The sequence below is a fragment of the Anser brachyrhynchus genome (assembly GCF_964034855.1).
Source record: "Anser brachyrhynchus genome assembly, chromosome: 6".
Classification (NCBI taxonomy): domain Eukaryota; kingdom Metazoa; phylum Chordata; class Aves; order Anseriformes; family Anatidae; genus Anser; species Anser brachyrhynchus.
This window is the reverse complement of record NC_137700.1, coordinates 39,001,709-39,023,105: the sequence shown is the minus strand read 5'-3', so window position 1 is coordinate 39,023,105 and position 21,397 is coordinate 39,001,709. Positions and strand designations below refer to the sequence as shown.

General features: G+C 42.6%; 1 protein-coding gene across 5 annotated transcripts in view; it reads right to left on the bottom strand.

Moving 5' to 3' along the window:
• The window catches only part of GRK5 (G protein-coupled receptor kinase 5), a 175,432-nt gene that overhangs the window by 77,793 nt on the left and 76,242 nt on the right, over positions 1–21,397 (bottom strand). For all 5 annotated transcript variants that reach the window (XM_080597411.1, XM_080597412.1, XM_080597413.1 and 2 more), the window contains one exon: positions 21,295–21,390. In XM_080597411.1, coding sequence (XP_080453537.1) covers positions 21,295–21,390 — 96 coding nt within the window. The remainder of the gene's footprint in view (positions 1–21,294; positions 21,391–21,397) is intronic.

Sequence of the window (21,397 nt, the reverse complement as noted above, 5' to 3'; positions counted from 1 at the left end):
TTGGTAAAGACTCATAAGGTTATGAATGTCTGGACAGCCTGAGTAATGAAAGGCCATTTGGGGCCGAACCATTGACCACAGATTTAACTTGCCAGAAAGGATAAAACATGAAATGTAAATTAGGTACTAATAGCCCATTTTCCCTCTAAATCCTTGGTACAGATATGCAATAAGAAGCACAGATTATGTTTTGAGAGAGATTTTGGAATAATCTGCAGTTAAAAATATTGTATGGGACCTTGTGTTGTGGCCTCAGAAGAGACTGAATTGTGAGTTGTTACTGCTGCCCTTGAACCCACTTCAGTCAATGGAAAGTTTCATTGGCACCTGGATTTGTTGCTTTGGGTAGCTGCCTAGCTACCAGCAAAACCCAGCACATAATACTGTCATCAGGGGAAGAGGAATGTGCAGTCCAGCAAGCAAGACATGCATGGAAAAGTACATTTCTCCCAGCATGTTTTGCAATCTCCATGCTATTCCCTCCCCATCTTCCTTTCCACTGATCTCATCCATGGCGATGAAGTCAAGAAGAAAATGTAGGAAGTAGCACTTGCAGGGCAAGATTATTGAACTGCCCATTGAGTGACCAACGCCATCCTTAACTTAGCTTTGACCCTGTTAATGGGGCCATCCCGTTGACAAAAACAGGTATTCAGATTTGTTGGTCAGTCAAGGTAACTGGAGGTTTTGTTAGCTCACACAATGAATTTGGTATTAAAGCCATGGTGTTGCATTCTGCTAGCGGGAGTGTGCACTAAACTGTTGGGAAGCAGGGTTACACGTTATGCATGGTACAGCACCGTATTTCTGCTGTGTTGATTTCAGAATACGTAAGAAGCCATGTTCTCCATGTGTGAACTCCTGCCTCCAATTACACTGTGTAAGAACACCTGAGCCTTCAGTTACCCCCCTTGGGAAACTATTGTTCTTGTTCTTTTCACTGTAACCCAACTATGAGGAAATGACAAGCTTTCCTTTTCTCAGCTGGGTCCAGAACTATCTAAAAATAAAACCTGTGGAACTAGCTTCTTGAATTAATTATGTTCCAGATAAAAATAAACCTGAAATATGAAATGGCATGCCCATACACTTGGCCTTAATGAGATCTGTAATTGTTTCTCCCGCTCATGACACATCTCTGTTTTATGTGAAACCCAGAATCTTGCTACCTTTCAATAGGTCTGTGTGCCTGGCATGGCTGATTCAAGCCACAGTTCTGCAGCTCATTCTTTGCACTTAGCAAATAAGATAATTTAATCAATAGCTTTAAAAATGAAACAAATACCTATTCTTGGTCTGCAAAGAGGGAAAAGTATTAGCAAAGCAGGTTCCACGGAGGAAGAATTCATCAAGATACCCTACAGTTTGAGTTATCTATCAGCCTTAAGTAGGAAGCTCCAGTGGGAATACTCAGGTACACTGGTATTTTAACATTGAAAGTAGTGTGAGCAGTGGGTACACCCAGTGGGTACCCCACTCAGCCTCTTACACGCAGAAGTCAGTGGCTACTTTGCTAATATAAGACTTAAAGAGAACAGGGCAGTAGATCACTGCTCCATCGCTGCAGAATTGCCTTGCTGGCATAGAGATCTGCCTGACAAATCTCCCAGAGGACAGCAAAGGAGAGAAAGTGAAGCCCTGACTACTTGTTCACTCTTCCTGCTATTAATTTGCACCATTATTACTAATAGAGAATATTTTACTGTGCTAATGCCTAATCATGGCACAGGACCAAGATCGTATGAGGGAACCCATGGTGCTAGGCACTGAATAAACACAGGAAAACAAGGCAGTCCTGCCCCAGTGAGTGGAAAGGTTTAGAGAATATGAATATTCATCGCTTTTGGAAGCCTGTTGAAGCCATCTTCCAAGTCATCTCGGGTTCAACCACTACTACTGATGTAGCAAAAAAGAGTCATGATTTACTCGGGTAAAGGAGGATACTCCTTAAAACACATGTTCTGGCAAAACAGAAACAGACTAAACAAGCCTCTTGAAGAAATATGTATTTGAGAAACTGCCCTGATTTAAAAGATATGTTTTTTATCCTTCACCCGTTACACGGACCCGCACTACGGCGGCATGCTGGAGATACATCATGTGATAATTCAGGGACACTAATGCTGTAGAAAAATCAACGATAACGCAAGAGCAAGCAAATAAACCTTGAGACTATGAAGCAAAAAGAAAAAAAAATCCACCAGGGCCTGGCCTGGTGCATGCTATCGTTAATAACACGAATTCATGGTCCTGAGAGGAGAGCTGATGTGCCTCCCCATAAGGCAGATCTTAGGGGCATATTCATTACTAGCAAAGCACAAGCTCCACAGTTTGATCTCATATAATGATCCAACAGTGGCATTTAGGTGAGCAGAATATAAACACCCAAGCTGGAATTTGGCCAGGACACTAGATTTAACAACCTACTCTTAATAAGAAATGCCACATAGGCTGCAATATCTAAGCAGAGCAGGCAAAAGCTCAATTAAAAGATCTCATCTGAAAGTCCCCCACACAGCAAACTGCATAGGCCAGAATTTACAGTCCTGGGAAACATCAAGTGTTGAGTTGACTCTGGCTGCAACTGCCAAATGTGGTATAGCACTTTGAGAACATTTGTTATGGATGAAAGCAAGCAAGTTTTGCCTTGGAGGGTCCCAGGTACATCCCACAGGAAAAAAAAGTTGCCTGCAAAAGGCCTCTCTGCCTCCCTGCTCTGTTGGCCAGCTTCTCTTGTGTATACCATCATGCTCTCGAATGAACTCACTCCTAATGTGATGACAACCTCCCCATTTTTTGGATGCCAGACTTTAAATGAAAGGAAATTAGGGTGTTTGGAAGGTTGTCACTTTATCTTCTGCCAAAGACCAGGAGAATTTTTTATTTTATTTTTTATTTTTTTTAGGAGCAGCCAAACCGCTTTTGAATCACATAGTCAACACAGTGAGTATGGCTGACTTGCCTTAAAACAGATCTAAACACATTTACTGAATTTCATAATTGTCTATTCTTTTTTCCTTTCCCTACTCATGCTTTTTTTCTTCTGTCTTTCTATCCTATCGTTTTACATGCTCAGGCCCTACTATTTCTGGTCTTCACTATCTCCTACTCTCTATCTTCACTTTTCCTATGTTACCCTCTCCTCCTGTTTTCTAATCTAATCTAATCTAATCTAATCTAATCTAATCTAATCTAATCTAATCTAATATAATCTCTCCTCTTTATTCCTTTGCTCTTATTTACTTTTCATATTTTCTTTTCAAGTAGGAATACAGTTTGGCTCCTTCCAACCTCAAACTTACCACATGAGTGTGCCTTATGGCAATTCACCAACCAACAGAGAGATAATATGATATTTAAGAAGATAAAAATTTAACGCCTGGCTCATCATGGCATTTTCTTCAGTTTTGGTGGTCTAACTCCACTGAATTCAGCAGAGTTGCAACAACTGGAAAAACAAGATAATTTAACGGCGTTGGTGTTTTTGCTTATGCTGTGTGACCTCCGCTATTCCAGACAGGACCCCGAAGGCATTCGCAAGCTAGTGTAGACATGCCTTGTGGGTGCCTGTTTTTGCTCATATCATGATATTCCCATCCTGTTCTATCTATAAACTCACAGGGACTCGCCAAACTGTTTATTTTCCATTGATAACCGTTGAAGGTCTCTAACATGAGTTCCACTCCTATTCTGAGTGTCACTATCTGAAATTAGCTGTAAATCTCTTGTGCTGCTTAAGCTCAAGGAAGTTCACTGATCTTGAAGTTTGGTATCTAGACAACAATCTTCTTTTAATAGCCCATCCAGAGATACAAGCTAAACAGAAAGGCCATAGACTTGAAAAACCTTGCAAAAATAATTTCAAGACACTCTCCAGGCAAGGTCAGTGACTCTGCCCTATCATCGATTTATTTAATACTTTTTGTTCTCAGAGGAATATTAAAATATTAATTGTCATAATCATAGTTAAGTATTTAGTACAAACAAGAGCTTGACTTCTGTCTGCCATAGCCAATAGCAGTACCAGTAGCCAAACAGATGTAACAGTACAAGGGAAGTTTCAATTTGTCAGTGAAGTTGGAACTGAAAATATTAAGAGCATCTGGAGACACTATTCCACATCTGTTTAAGTTAGAATATGTAATCGTATCAAATGGGGAAACTCATAAGAAATATGATTTTTTCTTGTAAATGTTAGCAATCTACATTTAAATCTACTGTGTAAAATGTTTAGGCTGTATAATTAATTCATTACTCCTGAGAGTACCACACAATTTAGATTAAGTTACTAAAATGACAGACTTGCCAAGGCCCTCCAAAGTCAATAAATCCAGTCCTCAGTTATTCCAGGCCACCATTATCAGATGACACCTTTGAAGGAGAATTAAAATGGAAGCCAGCACTCTTGGTATGCTTCTCTAGTAAACATGACATCAAAAATCACTTTCAGTAGCTACACTACCTATAAGGTTACAATCACATCAGAAGAGGTAGTGAGATCTTCTGTAGATGGAAGAAACATACAATATTCATTATGATCAATGCCTTGGAAATCATGTAGTAAGAACTGAAGGCACCAAAATACATCTAACCTATGTATGCAACGCTCTTAATGTCAAAGGACTGGTCATTGGAGAAAGGAAGACAAATTGTCATATCCTAAAGTTAATTATTATATAATTTATATTCATTCCTGTGTGATGCATTGGTTTTGCAAATGGGTGTTAGGAAGCAAAAAACAGCTGAAGTGCTATCAACACTCCAGTTCCTTGCTGTGATATATTAAATTAGCAAACAAAGTATGTTTGAAAAGGGTGTCAGTAGAGCAAACAGAAGGCAGAAATGAACAAGGTTAGGTGCTGGCCAGAATCCTACATTCATTCACGATGTATGTAGATGCATTCTACAGCATTTACATTTACCTATCAATATGTTTTGTTTTTTTCAAACAAAGATAAGTAGGTTTACCACTTAGAGAAAAATAGGACTCAAACCACAACATTCATTTGGTATGTAAGCCTCTGAAAAAAAAACGTAGTGGAGAGTATTTCCAGAACACCCTTCAAGAGTGCTTTCTATCTGACTGCTGGTAGCTGACCAGAAAGATGATGAAGACTCTAATATAAGTAAGACATTTAAATACGCATTTACATTTTTCATTTAAAGTGGGGAGCATGAGAATTGAAAGTAGTAAACTCTTGGGTTTGCTGATACATGTTCAAGGAAAAAATTCATCAATGTGGCTACATCAAATTGCTGCCACATTCATCATTGCTTGCTTGCCTTCACGGTCCATCAAGCATGCAGGAGAATTAAGATGACAATTCATCACATGGCTACTGCTGAATGCTTCAGCTGAGATAAGGTACCAGTCAGTTTTTCCTGTCTGCCAGGTAGGTTAAATGGCCTGCTTGTGATACCAGTTTTAATCATTAATAGTAGGCTGCTACTCATTTTACAGAGCAGGGGGCAGTTTGTTCTTCTGCACTGCCTCACTGCATGGCACAGTGCCATACAGTGACTTCTGAAGAGCTCTTTGGGGACAAAGAAGCTCTCTTAGTAGTAAAAGTCCAATGTTGTCCAGACAGGTGGACTTTTGGTGAGCATTGCCAAGATCTGCACAGCTGTGAACACATTTCTCTTTCTGGAAAATTGCTGTATTTTGTGAGGACCGCAGAGCAAGCATGGAATCTGGGATTCAATCGGATAGGATCGATCAACTCTTTTCATAGATGCATGACAGGGAAGAAATATCACGGGAGTATCTTCTCCAAGTGCCAACTGCCCAACAGCATCCTCTTTTAGGACATGGGAGAGAGGCTAAATTATATTACAGGCCTTTTCTTTGACTTATTTTTCCCAGAGTCATTATACCCTGTTCAATGAAAACAGCTTGTGCAAATGCAAGCCAGCAAAGGTGTGAAAAAAGGAAGACAAATACCAAAACAATTAAGACAACTGAGGCTGATAACTCTCATCAATCAAAACTCAGAAAGGGTGGCAAGACTGCCACTACTATGGAATAACCTGCTTGCATCTCTTGCAAAGGATATTTCCCCTGAGCAGACCCAAGACAGCATTCACTTTGCCTTAGGTGCCTGTGTTGACAGGCAGATTTTGACAACCATTCTGACACCTGGTCCTCTCCTTGGCACAGCCTAACAGAAGGTATTAAAATACTCACATTTCAGTATTCAGATAATTTCCCTCTACATCCATCACCGTGAAAAGTTTTACAAATATTCCAAGATATTCCAAGAATTCATGCAGAGTCCACCGGTATCATCAAGACCTGTGATACTCTGTAGTTCTCTAGATCAGACAATTCATCTAATTTGAGCATTTTGCTGTTCTTTTTTTTTTTTTTTTTTTAGCAATTCAGCACTGTTGTGTGACATTTTAACTTGTGACCTTTCTCAGTTTCTTATCAGGTTTTCTTGTATTTTTCACTCCAGCCTTCAAATAATTTTCCGATTAAATCACTGAAATCACCCAAACCAGACCATGTCTTCCAGCCTGTACTCAGAGGAGCCCAAACAATTCTAAAGGCATGAAGGCCAAGGCCTCTAAATTCAAGTTTCCCATGTAGGTATCCACATTTCAATTTGAATTTCAATTTGAATATTTGGGTTCCTCAAATCAAGGGAAGGTAACAAATCACTGATTAACATACTATGAGTTTGTTACTGGCCACAGTTAAGACAGAGACCACTTTGTTTTTCTTGTATCCAGTACCACAACACACTGCATAGCTCAGCACCAGCCCAGCCAGATGCAAGGCATGGACTTCACTGCTGGGCCCTGTGATTCTCCTCTCTGTATGAGTAATTGGCAGCTGAGTTCTGGGTAAGAGTGGGAGCTTCGGAGAGCTACAGTAGGTCATTAATAACAAGAAGCATCTAAAGCCCTAAAATATCCTGTCTCTAAAATTAATACGAGCATGAGTTACACTTGTTGTAAATTAGACACCAGGAGGTCCAAGTACAATTTTTAGCACTGATTTAATAGATCAAGAGCATGAAATGACAGTGCAAGTACAGTCTGAGACAGCAAATGCCTACTAGGCTATCCCAGCTGCAACAGGCTAGAGCATGAAGCACCATAGCATGTTCTTCAGTTTGGGTAAAGTCCTTCAGAAACACTAGGTGCTACTGCTAGTTCTTAATAAGCCTGTGCTGTCACTCTTTTCTGGCTGTTACCATGCACATTGCATTAAGCCACCTGCAGCCACATATCGGGAAGGGCCCTGGACAAATAGCTTCTGTTTTTGTTTTTGTTTTTTTTTTTTTTTCATGGGAGCTTCCTTCAGTGCAAACCCAGAGTGCCTGTTACAGTGCTCGTGTTGCTCTCCCTCATCTGGGGTTTTTGATGAAGTGTTTCCATGATTACCTTAGTTTTTTACTCATGCTGCATGAAAAATTACAGTTTTTGTGTGCACTTTCCTTTGCCTTGAATTAGAGCATGATCTTTTACCATGGCCATGCTCTGTAGTTCTCAGACTCTTTGACCCAATCTGTCGGAGTCTAGGTCTAAATACGATCCAGAGGCCACACTCCTTGTGTTGACTGATAACCTCCTCTGGGCCACAGATAACTGTTAGTCTGCAGCAGTTCTTTCAGACAGGACAGCTGTATTTATTACTGCACATTGGCCACATGGTCTTCCCCTTCCTCAGGGACAGAAGCTGAAGAGCAATGCCAATTTAGAGCTTTGGTGGGACAGAAAGTTCATCAGGACAGCACTGGTTACACTCTAGGGCAGCAGAGCGGCAGTCCAATCCAACATGATTCAGGGACATACCTGGAGCTTCTAGGCCTGAGGCACAAAAGAAAACTGATTTACTTAAACAGCATGAAAAGGCAGCATGAGAGGCCAAAATGAAGGGGATAGTTCTGTCACGCAGCTTCAGGGCTGGGTGGGATTTGCCGAGTGGCTTTCCATTTATGACTGATGAGAAAATTGTGGGCTTGACATTTGAATATGGACCTCTTTGTGGTGATTCATGCCTTTGCTGGCTTCCCGCACACTTTCTCCCCTTTCAGATGACTGAAAAAAGCACGATGCTCTTGAATGAATTTTTCATCCTGCGTGCCCTGCTCAAGACATGCGCTGCACAGAGTCCCCGTGACTGTCATTAGCTAGCAGTTGAGTTCCAGCTCAAGTGGAAAACACTGAGCCATAACATCCTAAATATCAGACATCTGCTGTCTCCGTGCCCCAGGCCATGTCACTTGCAATCATTTGAAGAGCTCAGGATCAGCTCGGCGGTTTGGGCTGGAGAGCAGCCCGAGCTGCAAACACTCTCGGTGGAAGGGTTGTCTCCTCTGGAATGCACTTCCCCACTTCAGCTCTAACAGCCTGGATTTCATGACCCCCAGGTCATCCTGTAGGGTCCATCTGCTTTCCCAGGCTTCGAAAGGGGTGGAGAAATTTGGGAAATTATAAGGCTACTATAGGAAATGGATAGCAGCAGCATGGCAGGAAGAGGTTGTGCCTTGAGTTGTTGACTCAGTGAATAAAAATTGTACTGATACCAAGAAAATCTAAAACAGAATGGGGATCTGCAACTATGCTAAACAAATAAATACTTATTGACTTTGTAGGTTATAAGATAACAGTTTTACTTATCAGGTTATAAGGTTTTTATAACCTGATAAGTAAAATTGTTCTGATTAATGTTTTACAGTCTATAAATAATAATAAAATAAAGAGAGAGAGAAAGAGAATGATCCTATCAGGAAACGTAGGTCTTACAGTCATAGAAGGAGGGGTGATAAAAATTCCATTAAGAGACGTTTCCAAAAGCTCATTTAAAATATTTAGTGCTGATCCTTTTGTCTTTGAGCTCCTTAAAAGAAATCACCTCTTGCATCATGCCATTCAAAATGAATTATGCTTTCAATTTTCCTTGTTTCCTGCTATATTCATATTAAACTATTATACTGTACACAGGAAAATATCCAGCAAAAGCAACTAATCTTACTGCGTGCTACGAATGGTTTTCTTCAGATGGCTTTAATGCTGAAGACAAAGGTCAGCAATTTACCACAAACAAGGAATTTAATATTTCCTCCACTTGTGAGCAGCATACTTCCATGGTCCTCACAGCGTTCTTCAATTACGTTTCTACTGGAAAGTGGGGCTTTGAAAAACTCTCTCTAAAGGCTGCTCAGTTTTTTCCTGAGAGACCTGACGTTGTGAATACTGTGTTAGGGAGATGCCAAATTACCTGCAGAGGCCCTCCACCTCTTCCAGGGACACTTATTTAATTAATGCATACCACAAGCATTACGGTGTGGGGCTCCTTGCAGCTGAGAATTTCTTGTTTCGATGCACGGACAGTTCGTGTCAAACCTTGCAGCCCCACGACCGGCTTTGCTTTGCACACACTGACTGAGCAGCCTGGAAATGCCTCTCAGAGCAATACATGAAATGGACAAATTGTGCTTTGAAATTGGGAAGGATGGGGAAGACAGCTGGAAATGTGCATTATTTAAAATGCTGTAGGATGAGAAACAGATGCCGGCATGGCATGTGTGGAGCTGCAAGTTACACAGCTTATGCTGGCAGTTGGCAAGCGAAACTGGTATCAAATCCACAGCTATGCAAAAGCCACCACCACAACTGGCACCCAGGCTGGCAGAGCCAGCCAAGAGTGAGCGATGATGGGTGCTGAAATATTGCCCCTCTCTGCTCTGGTCCCCTCCAGGTGGAGGTGCAGTGGCAAGGCAGGGCATGGAAAATCAGACTGCACCTGTCTGTGAGATGAACACAGCATTTCTCTTTCAAGGGCTGTCTGCGTTATTAGCTGTCGCTAGGACTTAAATTCACTTAAATGAAGGGAAAAGAAAAAAGGAGGAAGAAAAGCAAAGTGGTGTATTTGCTCTCTAATTCAAGTCCTGACGATCCATATCTCACAGCCAGAGCCTCCAGCTGAACTCCCAGTGCTTTCTCTGCTCCGAGGCGTTCGGAGGAAAGGGTTTGTGATCCCTCGCTAACACATGTTGTAAGTGGGTGAGTTGGCAGTGGGCTGAGATTCCCTTCCTTATTGCTGCCTACTGAAGAGGGAAACCCTGGAAAACTGCCAGGTCCGGGGACTTGTTAGGGAAATACTAGTTTGCTGATTGCAGTGAAAAAAATAAAAGGATGAGGCAGAATTCCACATAATTCTGCCAGCTAAAATATTGTTTTGACTTGCATCAGTAGAAGGAAGCTAGCAGCTAATTTATATAAGGGATAAAGGCTTTTTTGGGGGGGGGGAAATGTGATGTAGCAACTAGTATACAGAAGGCTAAAATCACTGGGGCTTAGGAAATAACCATAACCCCTCATTCTCAAATATCATGTGAGAAAAGAGAAAATAAAGGAATATCTTACTTATACAGTGAGTTGCAGTGAACAATTGTGGACCTTTTTACAGATTTCAAGCAGTCTATAGGTGCTTCCCAGTAGTAGTTGATTATGGGTGATGGTTACTTTCCACATAATTCAAAGGCGCTATTGAGAATAAAATCCTACCCCTTTTTTTCACCCAGGATGGCAGCTCTCCATCAAGACTCCTTTAGGATTTGGAACACAGGCGGCTGCCAGAAAACTTGTGAAAACCACAGGGCTGGAGGGTGGATCCGTGTCTTCCCTCTCTCTGTGCCGGCCCTGTCGTAATCCCAGGCCGTACTGATGCATGAAGCCCATCCCAGCACGCGGTGGGAGTAACCACAACCTCGTGTGACCTCTGCGTTGGCAGCTCCTCCACGGTTCGAAACTTTGCATCGCTGCCTTCCAGTCCTTAAGATGTTACCTAAATAAGTTGATTTGTAACTCATAAGAAAGGCTCTGGCCCCTGAGGAGACTTTGAAGTGGACTCTAAAAAAGACATTAGCTCTAGTCATAGGACTAGGGCTTGTCAGTGGCAAAGAACAGGGAGAAAAGGCTGTAATTCTCCCTCGCAGCTCTGACCACTGATTCACAGTCACACTGGCGTAGATAATACTGGCATAGACAATATTTTTAGATTTTTTTCTTTTTTCCCACAGAAGATAATGAGGTTATGGCGCCCCACCGACACCCGCAGTCTCCTGGGCAGGGATGAAAGCGGCCTCAGAAGGAGGGAGTCTCTACCTTGGAGGAAGAAACCCTCAGTGGAGCTGAGGACGGTCATGAGGTCCACTCCCAGCACAAGGGCTGGTAAATAGCTGCTCTTTTCACTCTTTTTTCTTTCTTTCTTTCTTTATTATTATTTTTTTTAAAACTCCCACTGATGATAACGCAAAGGGGGCTTCCAGCCCAGCCACACTCCCATTGTCCATTCCCCATCCTCCTTGGGCATAGGTCGGAGGCAAGCAGAGCCCCCAGGAGGCAGCGGTGCTGGCCCATTCCCACCGCAGGGGCAGTGACCCTGCTCCCTGGGGTCCCTCCAGGCACCCCCGTGGAGGTCTCTCCCAGAGCCATCCCACCTCGGTGCTGCTGCTCAGGCTGAGCAGGTTCAGCTGAGATCCGAAAAGGATCTTGTTAGAAGGGTCATGGCTGCCAGTTGGCTTTGGCTCTCGGATAGCCGATCGGGGTGAGTATGTCCCAAACTGCTACATTAAGCCAAATGCTCCACGCTGTTCGGTAAGCTCCCCACGACAGGTTTCTCTTTCGTCCTTTAGAGTCAGTGCTGTACCTTTGCAGTGTGACCGTACTTGGGGCTCTGTGCTGAAGTTACTGTTCACAAGACAAACAGTACATATGCTGAAAGGTCAAGTGTGATGAACTCATTACCCAAGTGCTGACTATTTTTTGTTTGGACCAATCAGAGTACTGCTAAAGTGATTTATACTAAATTCTTCCTATACTCAAAACAATTTTTCTCCGTAAACCACGTTTACAAATGCCAAAAATATTTTGAACCAGGTGCTACGAAAACCTGAAAGCATTTACTTATAGAGGGCTGTTTCAACACTGCAAATACTCATGTGTAGTTGAGACAGATTTTGTTCCTCACGAGAACAACCTTACACCAATTTGTCCACACTGCCTTGCTCTAATTTGTTCAAGTGAGAGCCCAGAAAATCAGTGTGACATGAAGAGACCGTCAAGGTGCCACTGTGCAAACACAAGGCTGGTGCAGAGCAGGAGGATGGTGAATATGGCAGGTACAAAGAAATTTGTAACTATTTATAGAGGTTAAAATTTGGTTGGTCATTTGATAACACAGAGAATTCACATCTTTTGAAATTAATTATTCTTCTGGAAAGGGAAAAACCTCTATATTTTTCTAAATATACTGCATTTAGATTTTACTATAATGTCTTTGCATATTTTTTAAGTATTATAAGATTTCAGACTTTTTGTTGAGCCATTTTTGCACTGAAATTTACCAGTTCCAGGACAACATGGAGCTCTTCAGCAAAGTCAAATACCTTTCTGCCTTCCTCCCCAAACTCATGCAATTTTTCACAGTTTGCATTATATCATCTTGCTCCACAATTTTATTTCCCTTCCCTACATTTGAAATTTACTCACCTTTCCTATTACTTCATCCAGAAGACAGCAATTTAGGGTAGAGAATATTTTTATTTTACTTGTCTTAGAATTACCTGGCATTGACTTAGCATGGTAGAAATGTGATTAATATGTAAATAAAAGTACTGACATAACCAGGAACACTAATCAGAAACAGTCTCTTAACTCTTGCTTCTACCCTGCTCAGCAAGGGTTCAATTTTAATATCAATATTTAGCCGGATTCATGGCCACACCCCAATTTCTGATCAACAGAGCAGAGAGAAATAATTCCAATTATCCCCTCTAAAGTGTTTTCAAAGCAGTATATAGTGATTATTTGGAAAATAAAGGAATCTTTCAATGACTCCAGGGATTCAGCCAACAGGCAAAAATCCGTTTTTTGTGTGTTTTTTTTTTTTTTGTCACTCCCCATATGAATTCCCCCAATTATCTTAAAAACAGAATTAAAAGCTATGTGTGGGATTACCCCAAAAGCTCGCAACCTCTCTTTTCCTAAAAAGCCAGAAATCAGGAGCAGTAGGACGATAATGGGCCAGATTTGCACTAACGTACCTTATCTAGGTCTCACCTCAGGCATGGACTTAGAAGGAGTAGGAATACTGACTCTGTTAACATGTGAATTAATTTGCAGTGACTTATACTATATTTAAAATTGAAGCGCTGTATTTTGTAGTGTTGTATCGTCCATTTGCACTGTCAGGAAAAAACAACAACAACAACAACAAAAAAAAACACCTGAACCGATGGGACTGAGGCGCTCAGATCAAGGACCTTCACAAAGAAGGAAGAAGTACATGGTGTGCTGAAGAAGTACGCTTTGTGGCAAAGAGTGTCTCAGTAAAAGAAGCACCACAAAGATAGACATAAAATTAAAAAAAAAAAGTACAAGATCACTTTTATATATTACAGATATTCAAAAGAACACAATTAAAAAATGTGAACTTTGCTTCATTCAAATATTTTATTGACCTTGGAGGACTTTCATACAAATAAAATCTAACATATTTTCTGGTTTTTAGTTAAGAAGGGGATGCTTTTTTTTTTTTTTTTCCTGCCCCTCTTCCACTAAAGAAGAGCATGAAAGGAGGAAATAAAAGAGAAAAATATTGGTTTTCAGGTTCTTAGCCGGAATGCAAATAACTCCACTTTTCTACTATACACGTTCTATTTAAAAGCTATTTTACATTACAAAACATTTCAGCTAAGGACTCAGTCTGCTGTGCTCACCCACACTGACCTGCAGCTTCTCAGTGTGCCACACTTCTAGGGTGACTGTTTCTAGCAAGCCTAGGAGGAAACCCAGGCATAGTTCTAGAGGCCTCTGTAACAACCAGAAGAAACCACATCAAAAAAACTGCTTCCTCTACCACCTACCCAAACGAGTTCTTTGCCCTGACAAGCATTAACTGAGGTCAGTCCTCTCCCTCCCCAGATGCCTGAGTGCATCCCCAAACCCAAGGATTTGGGGCTGCTTGTGTGCACTTTGCAGCATCCCTATGGTCTAAGCCTGGTAAATCTTTTCTCTCTCTTTTCCCCGCACACAGTTCCCTGCTTTCACTGTAAGAGCGCTCCTGTACAATTTATTTTAAGGGAAATGTTCTCACTGACTTAGCAGAGCCGAACTGAGTCAACGAAACCAGCGGCTTCCTTTGCCCTGCCGCCTTCTTTCCATTAATATCAGTAGCAAAGTTACATGGGAGTTCGACGGGAAGAGGAGTAAGATTTTATCATAAATGTAGCCCTACCTCTCATCCCCCATATCCAGGAAATGCTAACTTGATTTTAAAATAAATTTCCTTAACAACCAAGCACTACTATTTAACAGGACCCGTGAGCACTTCTATAGCATTTTACAATTTCAAATCACTGCATAAGTATTAATTAGCCTTAATGACTCATATTACCTAATAAGATAATGAAAAACCCTGCAGCTCACAATATCTACTTCTATTTTCAGTGAGAGATGAAATAGATCTTTTAAAAGGGTATGTTCTCTTTTAATACCTTTTCTGCATATCCCTGTAGTAACTTCTGGAATTAATTCATTTTTTTCTTCCTTTGTGAAGATTAATTTATCGCACCAACTACAGTCTTTGCCACTAAATAAAAATACAGAGGTTTAGGGATAATATTTCTACTTTGGGAAGCTTTCTATTGAATGACTGCAAGTGTGGACTCGTTGCTTGGGAAGGAGACTTGGGTTCGCTGCCTGTTCTTTACGGAGAAAAGCAACGTCTTTCTTGGTTTCTTTCTGGGTTGCCCCTGCCAAGGTAATGCTTAATGGATTAAGTCTTGTGAAATGAATTCTGTAAATAGAATGTGGGCTGAGATCATTTCAACTCATTTCCCCTGCGTCCCCTTCCCGTCCTGGAAGCTGTCAAGCGCAAGCAGCCTGCGAGCAGCCTGTGCTCCCAGTGTTAGTCTTGAGTCTCACTAGATGCATAAAACAGCTTGTTTTTCACGTACTTTCTGTGATGGCATTAAAAAAAATGTGGAAAAAACCCAAAACCTTCTCGATTCCACCCATCGCTATAAACTGGATACAGCTAATCTTGCAAGGGCACCAAACATTGCTCTATTTGTCCATCATTAGAGCCCTGGAAACCTCTGTTTATGATAGAATTATAGTTGAATCTGAAGGATTTTAAAGAAAGGAACTGAACCAACTGCGGGTTTGTAAACAAACAATATGGTTTTGACGTCAGTCGTATCATTTCATGTGCTGGAACACTATCTATCACGCGGCCAGTTCCTGCCCCTGAAGAGTTTCTAATTTAATTTAGATGCATTCATGATATGGGACAGCACGTCAAATCCAAGAAACTCCAGGGTACTGCTGAAGGTCTATGCTGGAAATGCTGTGTAAGCCGCGCTTCGAAGGAGACCTTTTGGCTCAAGGAAGAGAGGAAAGCTGTGCCTAGTGCAGGAGAAAGGAATAGGGAAGGAGATGGGGAAGGGAAGGGTATGGAGCTGAGATTGTCAAGGGGAAGGACTTTGTTTCTTCCTCAGAAATAAATCAGCTCGAGGGTTTTTTCCTGCATCGATGCTATCCAAAAAATCTGCATAACTTTTTCCAGAGCAATAAATCCTATCCACGGCTTTCAGCGGTGCTTCCAGCTTTGCTCTCCGTCCCTCCTGAGCTCCCTTCCCTCCGTCTGTGCTCTCGGTGGTAGCCCCGCAGACGAGAGCAGTGCGAGCAGCCCAGGGGCTGTGGGGCTGGCCACAAAGTGCAGCCCCCGGGGGTCTGCGCCAAGCAGAGGCAGGAGCCCCGCTTCTTCCCCTACCCGCAGGGGCTGACACCTTCGTGGGGAGCTTACACCGGGGTGATGCACAAACAGCAGCAAGGTCCCACTTCGCCGTTCAAAAATGATTTGTGAGCTTATGTGTTTATCAGCTTGGGCCTTAAATGATGTGGAGAAGAATCCCAAGTTCCTCAAATTTCTCTGGAAATTTACTTTGATAAGAGTATAACAATGATGCGGTATGCTGATTTTTGGTTTTATTTACTAGATAATTTTCTGCTCCGCCAATTCCAGTTCCCCAGGTCCACAAAAAGCCCTGTGCATCCCCGGGGTTTTTCAGAGCTCAGGGCTGGCTGCTCCTTCTCCGCTTTTTTTTCAGCTTTTCTCTGGCTGAAAAATTATTTCCAATAAAAATGTACATTATTTTTTTCCAAGGAAAACTAATGCTTTCTACAAAAATATATGTATATATATTTATATATATTTCTCAAAAACTCCGACCCTAGTTTTGGTCAAAAAAATATGACCAGCCTTCAGCGCAGTATCCAGACAGATACTGTAAGATCACCACGGAAGTTATAACCGCTTGTCCCTGGTTATTTACAGAGGAAGGCAAGTTTCAGTTCCTTCTCTTGATCTGTTTGTGGGCTTCAGAACTACATTTCCAAACTTTGCATTTTAATCACTGTAAACATCAGAGCTGAGGAGTCTGCTGGAGAGCAAATTGGCTACTTCTTTGTGCTCTGGTGAGACTGGGGGTTTGATGCCTTTCCTCTCCCGTTTCAGTGCCTGAGCTTTATGAATGACACCGCCACGTAGCCTCAGATTCTGAGATATGCACATTCGCAGCATTTCTTTGCTCACGTCTCCATTCCCTTAGCATCTCACTCACCAGCGCCTGACCCAGCCCCCAGCAGAAGCGGGGCAAGGTGCCACACCGCCGCAGAGCCTTGCTGTGAGCATCAATATGCCACAGCGTCGCTGCACCCAACGGAGTGTACCAGGAAACTCGTGCTCTGCTTTCCCAAGGGCCCCTCGCCCAGGTGCTTATCTCTGCAGTGCCTGGAAACCCTCAAAGTGAGGGCACCTGAGAATCGCCAGTGGGAATTCGGGGAGGATGCCCCAGCACCGCAGTGCAGAGCAGAGGTGCCCGAGCCACTTTAAATGAGACCAGCGGGGTATAGTAGCAGTCTTTCTGCCACAGGATGGAGCTCAGTGCAGGCTGCAAAGCATTTCTAGGGAGCTGGATAAATAGTCAAGCACTCCTCTGTCACTGATGCCCATGCTGCTGCTTGCTACGAGCACCCGTGCTGGCTACCTGGCAAAGCTCGGTTGGGCAGCTCTAAACTCCATTGCAGTGCCCGCACCATCAGCGTGCCTCCAGGTATATCCAAAGTGACTCAGAAAGGTCATATGGGTGAAGGTCTTGATCTGAAAAAGTACAATGTAGAAAAGACGAGGGGGGAAAAAAGAGCCAGCTTTTGTAAAAAGGGAGCATGTGAACTCAGTTTTGTCCCACTTACTCGCTCACCATCTCTACAAAGCATCTCTCACACAGAAATGTATTTTTGACAACAGTGAAAGGAACCTGCCAGAAATGGAAGCTCAAGCTACTTTTACCCTGGATAAATGGGACACAAATGTCACACAAGACGTTAAATGGCACTGGAGGATTTTTCTCCCTTCTTAAACCAGGTGTGTCAAAACTGGGGACTGATCTTTCTGCCTGTAAAGTCTCACTGAATACAACTCTTTAGCAAAATACATCTCCCTGCTTCTCCTTCTACCCGAACACAATGCAGAACCAGAAGCTCCTTTACTGAAGGAGTTAAACTTTTCTGCAATAATGCAACAAATCACTCCCTGCAACAAACAGCAGACACATTCTGTGGCACTTTCCCCACAGACTTCAATCTATGGGGAAAAAGAGTCTTGATTTATTATATAGCATTTGGACAGTTACGAAAGAAAATTTGCCAAAGATCGGAATAATCAACTCTTTCACCCAAGCAGTTTTTTATGAAAGAAAACGGCACAGAATGGGTCTGAGCAAAATAAATAAAAATTCCACACTTTTAACCAAGAGAACCTTTTGCGTCATTCAGAAATATTTACAGACATCCAAAATCTTTTATCATCAAAAAGACACCCTGGCCTTTGAAATTACAACTTTTTCTTGTATTTTTGTTTACTGATGGCCTTTAAACTAGTGGGTATCACTAACTTGTGGCATCGACTCATGCCATGTTTGCCCAATGAAGGAATTTTTAAAGCTGCGCCTTGCTATTTTTTCCCTTCCCTTGAAACATCTCTTTCGCAGAGCTATCAGCCGTGAATTTTAACGATAGCAGCACGCCATTTGCTAACAGGATCCGTGATATGATTCATCGCCACTAATGTCAGAAACACAAGTTTTCATCGATTGGAAGGGCTGCTAATGCCAGTGGTATCCTGGAAAAGGCGAGCTGTTTTCGTACAGTTTGCCTTTGGACACGAGAAGAGTGCTGCAGCTGAGACATGCAGTCGCTGTGCACAGCAGATCGATCAGCCTCTCTCAGAGGCATCAGGGTGGCATCCCTCTGAACAGCCCCCCATGCCACTTGCCCATCAATTAGCACACAATGCAGGCCACAGGTTTTCCCTGCAGAAGGTGTTGTGTACTTTGGACAAAAAAAAGAAAGAAGAAAATAAGTTGTTTTAAGTGCAATCCAAAGACATAGCTCCTTGGTAAATGGCACTTTTAATAAAGATGTTTCCAGTGGTTGTTTATTTATCAAAACACACTGCTGCTCCCAGGTGTTTTCATTTTTGTTTCTGTGCACAAGAAGGAGGGGAAAAAAGGGTTTTACTAAGCGAGTCTTTCAGTAAGACACCAGATGATGGATAGTCAAACACAGAGTCTCCTGTAAACACAGAGGGAACCAAAAGGTATGAACTGACTCATAATTGTGTCAACACAGGTCGCAGACCCTTGGTTTATTTCAGCCTTCCTGTTTTTCACAGATTTCTTTTCACACTACACTATTTTCTTAAGACACAGACGCTTTTCAGTACACCTTAGTGGGGTGCAGAAGCACACACAGCTTTACACCAGCGTGTGGGCATTTGTGCATACACGTAGGCTGTATTTCCACAGCCACAACAGCAGCGTTTTCCACCCATGGCTCACGGCTGCACCACACCAAGCAGTGCCTTGCTGCAGAGCAGTTCGTGCCACCTCTAATTGAGAGGGAGAAAAGGTCCAGCCTGTCCCTACCCTGAGCTTTTCGACAGATGATCTTGGGAAGTATCCAGAAGAAAACCTCAGCAGCCTAATCCTCTGGTTCATGCAGTGTGGTTTTTTTTTTAACATGTGGCAAAGTGGCATGACTGTGTCTGGCCAGAAGTGCTGGGAGGCTGACACATGGCAGAGAGCTCTGTGATGAGCAGAACCTACCAATATTTGTCTCGATCCCTAAGTACATGGCACTGAGGTTGCGTCCTTTTTCTTGTGTAAAGTCATTCTTCTCTGCTGGTTGTCAGCTGTCATAGGGATGGGAAGAACAAGCCTCTCTGTGGTCTCTGCTTCATCATCGAATTTATCTGGCACTGGCTGTCGAGCCCAAAAGTTGTCAGGGGAGGGACTGATGGCAGACACACCGTGCAGCTGGGTTCACTGCAAGTCCCGCAGCAGTTCAGGCTGGTTCAGTGCATTCCCTCATAAAATCACCTGTGGAGGTACCTTGCCCCTGAAACCCTGAGGTCCTGGTAAAGGACTTGCAGAAAATAGCCCGTGAAGATGTGTCAAAGGATAATTGTTATCCTTGCTGTGCAGGATAATACTGCCAGCAGAGGCAATAAAAGGAGCATCCATACACTGTCACGAATGCCTCGGGTCAACTGCACATGTGCATATCCTTGGTGCTAGAGACCCAGAAGGTCTGGTTCATCCAAGATGTGTCAGACACGCTGTACGAACAAGGGGAAATTTATAAACAGCATCTGTTTGGCTGGGATGCTTCAACCTCAGCTACATTAACTAAAATGTGGTAGTGCCCGCATGGGCTGATGGCCTGATGAGGCTCAGCGGGAAAGCTGCTCGATAAAATCAGAGTCACAGAACAAGGATCGGGACCTCATTTCCCATTGTGTAAAAATCAGGTGCTGTAATTCCCAATCAACAGGTAATGGCTGCAGTGAAGCCATATCCACCACAAGCATCACAAGGGCACTTGCCCTGTGATTTCTCCAATTCAATCACACACACACAAAAGGCAAAACAAATTAGTTAGGAAAAAGCTGCCACCAAAAATGTCAGAAATAACATTTCAAAAACAGAAATATTCTGCAGACATTTTGTCTTAAACCACTATCTTTAGAATATTTTATACCTTTGCAAAGAGCAAGAATCTCATGTAGTGCAGTTTGCCCCTGCACTACAGAGAATTCCCTATATATATTACAACAGATTTAAGTTAGATTTGCTTCCAGTAGGTTCTGTACGTTTAGAAATTATCCCAGGGTTTGTAGAGTGGCTAAGTGGCCATGTGAACTGGAAAAACCTACTGTCTCTTCTCCTGCCTCCCCCCTCTTTCTATACCTCCTTTTAGCTCTACAGCAGAAGATGAGGGAAGTGAAATTTACTGAAGGAGACCATGAAAAGAGCTTCAAAATGTTCCACATATTTTCTCTCCATAAACATGCTGTGAATTTCGAATGTAAACAGCGCCAGGGCACTGCCAGTCAGACCCCAGGAGTTCACCCAAGTCAGACAAATTATACTCCTTGCTATCTCAGTTGTTACAGTTTCTTGCCTTTCATTCAGTCATTGCCAATGCCTGGATTTTATGTCAGTGTGGGGGAAAAAAAACAGCCTCACTTGCTGAAGTTAACCTCTTGTGGTGAGATCAGCAATACTGAGCTTTCCAGTGCGACTTCACAAGGAGATACCTGCTACCCTTGTTTGGCAAGGCGGCAGTCAAAAGAATGCTGAAATTTGGCAGGTGTGAGCAGGAGAAATGCTGTGGTAAGGAGACGGTCACTGCAAACTCCCTTTCCAAACCTGCAGGGGTTGGTCCACGTCAATAAAACAAAGTAATTTTAACTGCCTAAAGCTGGTGTTGTGATGTGAATGCAGGACAGTACTGCTGAGCAAACCTGCCTGGCAGAGGGCAGCGGCTGCCTCTTCAACCACCATATCCAGAGTACAATTAATATTAGCCTTCGATTACATCAGCAATCTCACAGTTTTCATCAAGTCTCACTTCCTCTCTGATAAAAAGCTACTTATTAGACGGAAATGCAGGGTGCAATGAGGGGATTCATTTCTGAATGTCCTTTTGCAGCCACATTGGCCCTGGGAGGTACCAACACAAAGTACATGTCCCACATAACAGAAAATGTTGAGCTTGCATGGCAGCACCACAAGAGCTATATGCATTGTGTGACCATCTCTAAAGTGATCCCATTTAATGAAGAGTAGCTTTAATGCAGTTCTGCTGAGCCAGTATTGACAGCACATTTTATTTAGGCAATAACTCCAAAAAAAAGAAGGGATAAGCTCTTACCTATTGTTCTTCGGAGATCTTCACACTGGCTAATGTGGGGGAATTTCAAGATTTCCTTCCACTTTTTGCTTTTGCCTTTGCGTTTCCCTCCACCCCCTGCAGA